This window comes from Aphanomyces astaci, assembly GCF_000520075.1.
Source record: "Aphanomyces astaci strain APO3 unplaced genomic scaffold supercont1.86, whole genome shotgun sequence".
NCBI lineage: Eukaryota > Oomycota > Saprolegniomycetes > Saprolegniales > Verrucalvaceae > Aphanomyces > Aphanomyces astaci.
This window is the reverse complement of record NW_009798349.1, coordinates 44,256-55,065: the sequence shown is the minus strand read 5'-3', so window position 1 is coordinate 55,065 and position 10,810 is coordinate 44,256. Positions and strand designations below refer to the sequence as shown.

Here is a 10,810-nt window from a genome sequence, read left to right as displayed (position 1 = left end):
GTAAACAATCAATTTAAGACGCATCTGAGGAAGGCGGCTGGGGAGAACTTCCAAAGCTCCCCGCTCATTCAACATTTTCGACCTCTGAAACTTGGAGATTGTAGCTGAATTAATGGGGAACAACCTCATATCAATTATATTGGGTTTCGATGTATTTCCAATGACTAAATCAACAAAAACCAAGCAAGTTTGATCTCATTTTAACAATCAATTTAGTACGCATATTTATATCTTGAATAATGTATACCACTTTGCATATAAATTGTGTGGTTAGGTTATTTTGCGTCGTTTCATTGGCTCAAGGAAATTTCACGTCTTTTCATTGGCTCATGTACATTTTGTCTTAAATTGATTGAAGCTCTTAAATTGATTGTTACAATACACTGTAACCGCATTCAAAAGAGGGGTGACATCAGGAAGGGAGGGTTGGAATTCTCGTTGTCGTCGACTGTCGAAGGCTTTCGAATGGCGGTGTCCAATATGGACACCTCGATTACCACCCACCCTGCACGCTCGTCTGTCCGGGGGATGCGCCCACTTTATTCGCAACGGTTAACGGGATGTTCTCAGTACAACACTAAACGGGATCAAGTCGCTACGCAAAATTGATTTGCAACAGAGGCGAAATCGCATTCGACGCCACTATGACCAAGAGTTCGTCGCACCTTGAACGTTCTCTGCATCTGAGTCGAGGTGCGCGGCCTTTCGCAGCGTAGCGGAGGTAGGCTTGCTTCAGATTTTCGTGAGGGATGACCCACACCCTGGAGAATGACGACTACACTTCGACGTAACTATGTAGCTTCCAGGGCACCGGGGTTTCAAGGCTCGTGGTGGGGCGTACACATTTGGTTTGTTTCGAGTTACTCAAGGGATATTTCATGCGCGAAGTGCCATGACACAACATTAAGCTTACCTAATTCCTGCCAGCACACAAGCGCAGCGGCATGTCGTAAAACTATTAAACGTGGCCCTCCGAATTGACCAAATATTTGGAATGAGTACCCGTAGTTTACAGAGACGGATTGCATCATAACGTTATATGTCCAGGTTGACTGCAAGGTGATACAAATATCCACATTTGGACGTCTTTTCAGTTGCTACCCCGCATACAGTACAGCCGCCCATTCAATCCCTTTGCCTCCCTTACTAGACCAACGAATGGAACAGGTCATATAGTTCACCGTCATATGGTAGCCTACATCCAACACACAACACTACTGAATATGCATAAACGACACAGTCGAGTTCTGCCCGCCCATCGAATCAAATCGAATGGTTGCGTCGCATGGTGCGAGCGCCAAGCACATCCGGCGACACGATGACCGATGCCGGAGCCACGTGCCGGTCAGTCCCCCCCACGACATAGGACACATTGTACGAGCCATCTACGGGCCCCCTTTTGTTATTTATCCTTGTCTCATGTATTGAGTTACCTGGATTCACAGACTGCAGCCACGCAAAGTCGTGGTGCATTTGACGTGGGGACACGACTTGAACCAGAGTTCCAGGCTGCAACAATGTTGTCTTCCGAATGTTTGGCCTAGTTGATTTTGGTGTGCCCCCTTTGCGTTTCCCCCGGCGAGTCCGTTGCTGGGGATTCATTTGAGGCACGTTGTTCTCGTTAGAAGAACTGTGCTCTGTCGTCGTGGGGCTGCGTGGTGTAGCCACTGAGGCAAGAGAATGCACGGTCATTTCAGTAGTTGAGGTCAATACGAGAATAACGGACGCTTGTAGTGGGCTTTCTTTCGCGTCAACGGGTATCAATTGAATTGTAGCCAATAAGCGACCAACCCGTTAAGGGGGTTCTGGAACCAAAAACGAACATTTACTGATACGAAGTGCCGCGTAACGACTGCTTTGTAGGGACGAGTGTTTCTGGATTGATAAGACTATTCAAGTACGGTGAAACACTACTACACCATTTGCAGCTAGTGTGGACCAATGCCAATGTGCATGCGGAATGAATCAAATGTTCGTGCACACAAGGATTAGGGAATCACGGGAAGAAATCGGGGTGAGACACATATGTATCACAACATAAGGGAATTGACCTAGCCTTACAGTAGCGAGCGACCACAGAGCATCCGCCCACATTGCGCGCACCGCAGCGTAGCGGAGGTCGTGTGTATAAATTTGTGCAGGCGGTGCCTTGGCGAGGAGTGAGCCCCAATCGTGCACTTCACCGAATGCCCAATCGATTTCCTCTCTCGTCGGGATTTGCCCTTCTACACGTTCAATTTGTCCAGCATATGGAGCTCGGTGGCGTCGCTGTACAGTACCTCGACATGTTGCACCGATTACCGTAACTTCATAGAATTGCTCTGAAACGTAAAGCAATTACTTTATGTGAATTGATCTTTCATAGAACATAAAGCAATTGTTTTATGTTTTCACTTAAGAGCAATTCTATGAAGTTACGGTCGCTAGTGCGTCATGAATTCTCGTATTGGAAGGGTGTTGTTTCCCGCGATCCGCACAAACCACGGCATAAGACAAATACACCGGGGGGGCGATTCGACCCTTGCACGTCAGAAATAAGGATACATATCATTTTTGACTGAAATAAATACTTCTAAGTATAAATATTTGTTTCCCTATCTCTGCTTAGGAGACGGCACCACGACCGATGCCGGAGCCACGTGCCGGCAGTCCCCCCCACGATATCGGATACATTGTAATGTTGCGAGGCACCTACGCCTCCATTTTTCCATTGATCTTTGTATGGACTTCCCCGAATCGACGGACACCATGTGCTTCCGATAACACCACCGTGCCTCAAGAGAATTCCTGCAATGGGATTGCTATCGCCCTGCAGGAAAACTCATGGAGGGCACTGCAAAACTGAGACCTAGTCTTCCCTATTGTCCAAGTGAAATGCTCGAAAGGCGACTGGTCCAAGTTGTGTGCCCATGTAAATATTAATAAATACTAATATGTACCACGACTTTGTGTGGCTGCAGTTCTGCGGGGCTGATTGGTGTAGCCCCCGAGTCAACCAACCACGTTCATATACGATCAGTCATGTTACAGCGAAGTGTGCCTAGCTTTTTGATATCCCTGTACTGATATCTAATGACAGTGAACCAAAAAGTGTGCTTGTTTCCCAATATATATGAGAAGCAGCAACTCCGTTGCGCGGTATTGATTGAATCGACGCGACCAAGATTATACACGGCCAATAACAGTCAGTTGTATGACATTCCGAGTTTTGATATTTAAGGCATCACACGACGGCGACTATTCGTCGTCATCACTGGACCAATTCCGTTTCGATCGAATGTCGGCCAACAGCGGTTGGCTTATCCTGTGTCTTTGTTCCACGACGCCAACTTTTCGAAAGTGGGGCACATTTGGAGGCGACTGCCCAGTAAGGTCACCCTTTAAAGTTAGATCGAGATTGTACTTTGTCGACAAGAACACCGCCATGTCCAAGTGGCGAAATCGGAGGGCTTCGACAGCTGGGGGGTACACCCCTCGGTGCGATTCTCAAGCAGCCATGTCACAGTTTCCAAGTGGCCATTGCCCGCGGCTGCGTCCATAGCTCGGAACGAACACCCTTCCCGACGATTCTGGTGGAGCCACTGGACGACCTCCAGATGGCCACGGGCACTGGCTTCGTCCATGGCGTCGATCGTACAGCCTTCGGTTCGGTTAAAGTGAAGCCACTGAACTACATCCAAGTGACCTTCGCGTGCGGCGGCATCCATTGCGCGAATCGAGCAGCCTTCGGTGCGGTGGGCGTGTAAAAATTGCACGATTCTGAGATGTCCAAATTGCGCCGCCAAGTTCATCGCGCCTGTGTTGCAGCCTTGATGTCCAATCGAATGCAAATACGCCACCGACGCGTCGTGGCCTTGGGCTGCGGCCAGGTTCAGGAGATTTTGTCGGCATCGTCGAACGTCGAAAGTCGCGTGCAGAAATGCCAACCGGTCCACATCGTTGAAGTACACGGCGTGCGTGATCATCAAGTCTCGCATGCGAGGTAGCGTGAGTATCAACAGCCCAATGCGAGACGTGCCGTACGTGGCGTACCAGGGGGATAGCACCGCGTCCAATGTCTGGATCCAGTCGCGGATCTTGCCTTCGTTGCTTCTGTAGTGTTTGGGAAGAGCCGCCAGCTTGGCCAACGGCTGCATATGAAGGTACACGCCAGTTTGAAATGCGGTCACAATGCGCCAGAGGTCGAGGGACAGGAGGATGACCGTCGTGGCGGCTAGTTGTGGCATCGTTCGTTCACCTTGTGGAATTGGATTATTATGCATGGGGGTATGTGATTGGTTGGATCATTTGGAGCTATTTTTGCAGGGTGATGGTGGTTTTGGTCGTGTTGCTGGTACGTAGTCATCGTTCACACGGTGAAATGCGAAGGGGTACGTACTACGTAGTAGTGTAGCACCGATTGCTTTGTTGGAGTTTTTGCCTATAATGTTATGTATGGGTAACTTTGCAAATACGACACTTTCATCCGACATTGCTGTGATTGGTCAAAATGTAAGTACCGGTAAGTTACATCTTGAGTGTGTTGACTGTGAATCGAAACAGCACTGCAGTGACTCGAAACAGCACTGGAGTGACTTCATCACGGTCCTCTTCGACGATTCTCGCACTTTGGTGCTAGTTTTGTAAACTTACACACGAAAGTCTAGAGCCAGAACTAGACTGGATATGGAGTGCCGAACCACTCACGCCAGAGTGGCAATTTTCGTACACATGCGTGCCTTCACTTCCACTGTTCCAGGTTACCAGGTATATAAATTCACACTTCCAGTCACACGAAAGACAGAACATTAAGGCACTTGCCAATTTCCGGACATCCTAGTCCTTACAATGCGGCGAGCTTTAAGTCTCTCAAAAGCCACGCCGAGTCTCAGTCAGCGGCAGCGGGTGCTTGTTCCCACCGATAGCGCAGTTCAAGGACGCGGTTGGTCCCGTCGCTGCTGATTCACAACGCGTTTACTACCACCAACACATCGGCCTACCACGTCTGGAGGGTGTTGGTGTGGACGTTCTGGTGTGACAATAGCCCAATAGAGCCCAATTCCCTGCCATGCCACACTAGTTTTGTCGGGCAGAGCAAGATGGTCGACCACATTGCCCCAAGTGTCCGTCCAGGTACGGCCGCACTATCCCATTCGGTGAGTATTCGACGAAAGGTTAATCGAGCACGAGCAAACCACAACGTAAATTGCGCGGTGTGGTATTTGTGTGTCGACGGCTCATTGGCTTCGTTTCGTTGGACGTGGCATGCGACGGTGCCGCGAGGTGTGGGGGGGTGAAGTGCTGGACGAGCCCAGTGTCACCGGGTTTTTCGTCGGCCTGACTACGCACTACTGTTCTATAGCCGACACCACCAAGATCAACCAGCATAGCTACGCGTACCAGTTGTTGGGGCTGGAAAATGTCTGACACTCGGCTCGTCCAGCATCGCACCCCCTACTCGCTGGACACAAATGGGGGCTCGCCCGTGTTGAGTATCGAGGGTAACGCGGTGATACCCACTGCCCAATTGCAGTGGCTGCTTGAATCTAAACCGATTAGATCGTGGGGAAAATTCGAGGTATTGAAGACGATTGCCGTCGAATGCCATCGCAACTACTGGTACCAGTAGCCCCACACCAAGATCCACCAGCCAACTACAGTAACAACTGTGACCCCCCCCCCGCCGGTTTTCTCTACTACTCCCTCGCCAACTACAACTAGCCCCCCCCCGTGACCCCTTCGCCAACTTCCCGTACAGCGCTGTGAGCCCCCACAACCGCCAAACCAACGACTTTACCCCCACCCAAGGGTTTGACCACCACTTGTAGCTCTTACACATTCTGCCGATTCACCAACGAACGTTGTATTTTGTAATAGGGGGACTTTACAAACAGTAGAACCGACTTTATTGCCGAGTCAACTACTGCCACTGTGTGGTCGGCATTTAATGGAAAAACTATGAGTTTTCACACATCGTAACTAACTATATATCTATAAATACTTTAGCCACATTGGTACAATTGGAAACGTAGCAATGCCCACTACAGTATGTGACGGACTGTTGTGGCTAGGCTCCATCTATCGCGAATATTCTTAGAGCAATGTTCTTGCTTGTTTGTGTATTAACTTGGTGGAATGTGTCGAAATGGGGATGACTACCGATGAGAGAAATCAACACGTAAGAACAGAATGCGCACTTGGACATTTTTGGATTATGAAAGACATGGGACGACGCGATAACTAGTATGCGACAACGTTTACGGAAGTTTGCGGGCGACGGCAGCATTCGCAGGCAACAAACCCAAGCTCTTGAGCTGGGCCACGACCTTGTTGATCTTTGTCGCACCGTTCTGGCACCCCCCGCAGTTGTGCAGCCCAACGACCAAGTTGTCCTTGGTGCTGAGCACAGGCGACCCAGACGACCCGCCTTCCGTGTCGAGCGAGTACCCGATTTCATCAGGGGAGCAGGAGGCAATGCTGAACTTTTCAATCGTGCCCACGGCGCCGCTGTCCACAACGGTGGCGAGACGTTTAGGTTTGCCACCCGGATGCTGGGCAATATAGATGGGCTCGTTGAGCACAGGGCCAGATGTCCGCGCTTGGAGGTACCCGTACTTGGCAAGGCTCACGCCCGCCTTCAAGTTGAGCTTGACCAATGTCACGTCTAGTTCCTTGTTGGTGTAGATGAACTGCGCGCTCGTAGCGACGGTCGTGCCAGGGCATGCCAGTTGTTTGAGATTGTTCGGGTCCGAGCACGTGGCACACTCTGCGCCAAATTCAAACTGGACTTTGGCTGCGGCCGCGGCCGTGCCAATGCAGTGGTTGTTGGTGATAAGGTGGCCTTGAGATCCAAATAGCCAGCCCGTGCACAGCGACGACCCGCCAATCAAGAGGCGCCCCACGGCTTGGGCCTTGGTGTACTTCGTGGCATCAGACGACTTCAAGCACACTGCCGCCTTGGAGTTGTCGGCGCCGCAAATGGCTTCGATCGACGATTCAATGCCAGTGGCAAACCCACTGGCAAAGCGGTCAACGGAAAACGCTACAGACGCAGCATCGAGCCCCCCCGTCGTCGATTCCGTCGAGTTGTCATCGCTGACAATATCCACGGAAATGACGATGTCCTGGGGGGGGTAGTACGTGAGCACGGCCGATGGCCCCGTAACGTACTCGGCGTAAAAGTCCGAGCGCGCCCCCGTGTACCGCACCTTTTGCGATCCGTCCAACGCGCTGATTTCGAGCACCCCCCCATCCGGAATCGACAGTTCGTTGAAGTGGGGGGCGATATAAGTGGCGCCCACTTCTTCGATGATGTAGCTGAACGGCTCGTTCTTGGCGGCTACAAGGTCAAGGGCGTGGTCAGAGCCAATCGTGTTGGCCTGTTGGTGGCAGGACGACGCCGCCGTGGCCGACAAGGCGATAGCAGCCACAACAGAAACAAGCTTGATGAGGGTAAACATGACTGGGCGAATTTGATAATGAGTCTACTTCTCCCCGCCGTCAAGGAATCGTTTTCGTGGGGTCGGAATCGCGGTGATGCACACATCAGATTTAGCATCGAACATAAGAGTCAGCCCCCGAAGCACACTTGGCTGATAATCCCAGATTGCGTAGGCGCGGCCAGTGATAACTACAACCACATGACGTCAAGATTTTGGGTACATCAGCGAACACCAACACTACCGTACAATTAACTCACGCCACACAATCTGTCCCATGGTAGTTCTACCAGTACTAGACATTGAAATCGTACGGTCGCGATTGTATTAACCGTAAGTAGTATTGCGTATATATATGCCCGTATCATCCCAACCAACAATAACTTTCGATAACATACAGTTAGTAGTCCTCCATAATACTACAATTGTAGAATCCTTCGACGCACTTCTCCGGGGTGCTCATAGTACCTTGAACTTTGTGAAGATCTGATTCAACAAACTCAGAACTGTATCAAGGCAATGTCACATATCAGAAATTCGGTGGACACTTTGCTGTAGCGTGGTTGGTACTACAGTAGTTTCATAAAGGTCCAAAGTAAAGAAAATCATCAACGATCAATGTGTGGAGCTAGCTACCAGTACCGGTCCTTGTGGACACAATCAGGAATTTTTGAATTAATATCTATAAAGACAATATCTCTTAATGTGTATTTTTCTGACCAAAGCGCCCGCATTTCGAAGAGCCGGTCCCGCCGGCGGAATCAGGTATTGGCTTCAATTTATAGCATTATCAGCACAAGGAATTCTCTGTTCCACTGTTTCTTAGGGAATCATTTCCCTTCAAAAGTACCAGAAGGAAGCCCTGAAACTTCAAAACTCCAGGTTATTATTCGGGTTAGGGTTGCATCACCAGTGTCTAGCTATCGCTGACTACTGAAATGCACTTACCCCTAGCTGGAATGTGTTGTGTTGGTTTACACTGCATTAGACTATGACATAATAAGAACTAGTGAAATGATTACGAAAGCCAGGGAATTATTGTTATCAGCACAGTCTGAAAAAGGGCGAATTTCACCCCATGCAGTACTAGTACAGTACTTGGTCGAATTTGTACCCACCATGTCCCATCTGACAATCAGTACCTTGCAGTGCTCGCCCTTGCCATCATCGCTCCGTAGCATGTGACTTCGACTTTCTATCTGAAAAAATCGAGCTATACTACAACGGCTTGGCCCATCCACGCAACGCGGTTACTAGTATAGGGCTATACTAGTAACCGTGTTGCGTGGATGGGCCAAGCCGTTGTGCTACATATCGTACAGTGTACCCCCCAGCTCCCCCCACAGTACAGTAACCCAATCCACAAAGATTTTGACGGCTAAATCGCATTCGGCGTTTCGGGGTTCTTGAAGCTGTTTGTGGTCGCTGGCTTGACGGTATATCAATAAAACGATAAAACGTTATGTTCGATTCTGCCAATAACCAAGCCGTCGGAAATGTTTCGTCGGGGACTCTGGCCTACGCACAAAGTATCTTCTGCTGTGGTTTATGGTACAGCTGTACCTGCAGCCATTGCATTGAAGATGCAGTTGCCGCCAAAAATACGCTATTTGAGCTTGGGTCGAATGCTCCAGTTGTACCAGCTCCAATACTGCACTGTAACTCCATGACGTTTCCAGGCATAACATCGTGTGGACGTGTTCTAAACGTGTCTAACTGTTACCCAGAAACAAATCGACGCTGGTGACGGTTAACGTGTTGTATAGATGTGAGTATTATTCCCCCAACATATGCTTCACTACTTTCTTCAAGCCTGAGGGCATCCCCCTCTATAATCAGACTGTAAAATACCGTTTTACAGTTCCTGTATTTTGATTTTCGTCATACCCCAGCAGTAAAACGGTAAAAAATCCTCATAACTATCATATCCGGAAATGAACCCGGAGGCATAAGTTTATTTTGGACGACGGTGATGACGTGGAATTCACTTGTGAGATCCTTGACCACCTTCCGGCACTTTATAGTCAATAGTAGGCCGTCATTCCAACCTGCCCCTGGATAGTCAGGCTGAAGCTGCTCGACTATGTATGGACTGACTATTACGGTCTCACAGTCAATTTACAGAATGGGGAGCAAAGCTCACCCGCGCTTTAGTTGGTCAAGGTCGTTATACTGTAGGTATATGGACTCGCTAAGGTATATGGACTCGCTATGGACCATTCGGTTGAGAATGACGGCTGTTCTAAGCAACGGGTTGATGGAAGTAAGGATAATCGGTCATTCACACATGAGAACTTGTGTCACTGGTCAGAGAAGGTTGTGCTTTGGTGGACTGTCGATGCACTCGACGAGTTTAGTGAAGTGTGAGCCACGAGCGCGTTTTGTTGAATATCAGTGTTAATTCAATATTATCCGTAAATTATTCCGGATAAGTTTCATACTGATTTACAAAGTAAGACATCAGTAGTGTTGCTTGCATTAGGTCACGACATTGGAATGAGCGGCTAGCATCGTCTGTAGATGTATCTTGAGTGATCTGCATGACACAGACCTATATTATTCAGGGATTGGCTGCTCTCCGTTTGACACTCGTTAATGCCACGTGACGTCATAGCTAGCAATAGTGCATCAAGTTGGTGCGATGAAGCAGAGGCTTGTGTTCACTTTGGAATTGCCCTTTAACTGAGCACCTTAATACCAACCCCTTTCAACCCCACCACTGTGTTGCCCGCGTTCATCTGAATACTTCAAGTATGAACTCCGACAAGTCCGACATCCAACGCCTCGTATTCAGTGGCAAGCGTGAGGACTTCCAAACCTGGATGGACGCCTTCCGTGGTGAGCTGCAGAAGCGCTGGCTTAAGGCCCGCATTGACGCCCAAAACGCCAAGCGTGCCGTGTGTGACGTGTCGTACGAGTCTTGGCTTACTGGTGTGCCGGATGCGCTACCGGATACCTTAACGCAAGAATCCCTACAGGAGGCCACCCTCCTTAGGGATTTACAAAACGTGGAGATTCGCTCACTTTTGTCAAAAACCCTACCGAAGAGCTACCTTAACCAGCTGAACGTGTCCCTAATTGATTCAGCCGTTACTGTCACCGAGATCTGGCGCATGCTCTAACGTGATTTTGGGGAGTCGAGCGCGGCGAGTGTTATTGGCCTCCTCACTAAGTTCGTCGGCACCCTTACGTCCGACTACCGCCATGTGGGTGACCACTTTAAGGCAATGAGTGCCCTACGGAACCGCATCAACGCTTAGAGCGTCAAGTGCTTCGGCGAGCCAATTGTGTCGGAGCAGTTAGTGGGTGCTCTGTTCCTATCGCTCCTCCCCCAGCAGTACTTTGGGTCCTCGGTTAAGTTCACCAAGGATTCATTTACTATGGACAAAGTG

General features: G+C 49.5%; 4 protein-coding genes across 4 annotated transcripts; 1 reads left to right on the top strand and 3 right to left on the bottom strand.

The window, feature by feature from the left end:
- Positions 1-1,159: 1,159 nt before the first annotated feature.
- H257_16416 (hypothetical protein) lies at positions 1,160-1,753 on the bottom strand. The gene is made up of 2 exons (XM_009844841.1): positions 1,434-1,753; positions 1,160-1,385 (listed from the first exon to the last, which is right to left on the bottom strand). Exons 1-2 carry the CDS (start codon positions 1,690-1,692, stop codon positions 1,264-1,266), a joined length of 381 nt encoding a protein of 126 aa, XP_009843143.1. The 5' UTR covers positions 1,693-1,753; the 3' UTR covers positions 1,160-1,263.
- Positions 1,754-3,283: 1,530 nt separating this feature from the next.
- Positions 3,284-4,235, bottom strand: H257_16415 (hypothetical protein). Its single transcript, XM_009844840.1, has one exon. The coding sequence runs from the start codon at positions 4,224-4,226 to the stop codon at positions 3,387-3,389; it is 840 nt and encodes a 279-aa protein (XP_009843142.1). The 5' UTR covers positions 4,227-4,235; the 3' UTR covers positions 3,284-3,386.
- A 1,934-nt stretch (positions 4,236-6,169) lies between these two features.
- Positions 6,170-7,523, bottom strand: H257_16414 (hypothetical protein). Its single transcript, XM_009844839.1, has one exon. The coding sequence runs from the start codon at positions 7,437-7,439 to the stop codon at positions 6,237-6,239; it is 1,203 nt and encodes a 400-aa protein (XP_009843141.1). The 5' UTR covers positions 7,440-7,523; the 3' UTR covers positions 6,170-6,236.
- A 2,648-nt stretch (positions 7,524-10,171) lies between these two features.
- H257_16413 (hypothetical protein) lies at positions 10,172-10,678 on the top strand (the record flags this gene model as incomplete). Its single annotated transcript, XM_009844838.1, has 2 exons — positions 10,172-10,426; positions 10,556-10,678. 2 exons carry the CDS (start codon positions 10,172-10,174, stop codon positions 10,676-10,678), a joined length of 378 nt encoding a protein of 125 aa, XP_009843140.1.
- Between the last annotated feature and the right edge of the window lie 132 nt (positions 10,679-10,810).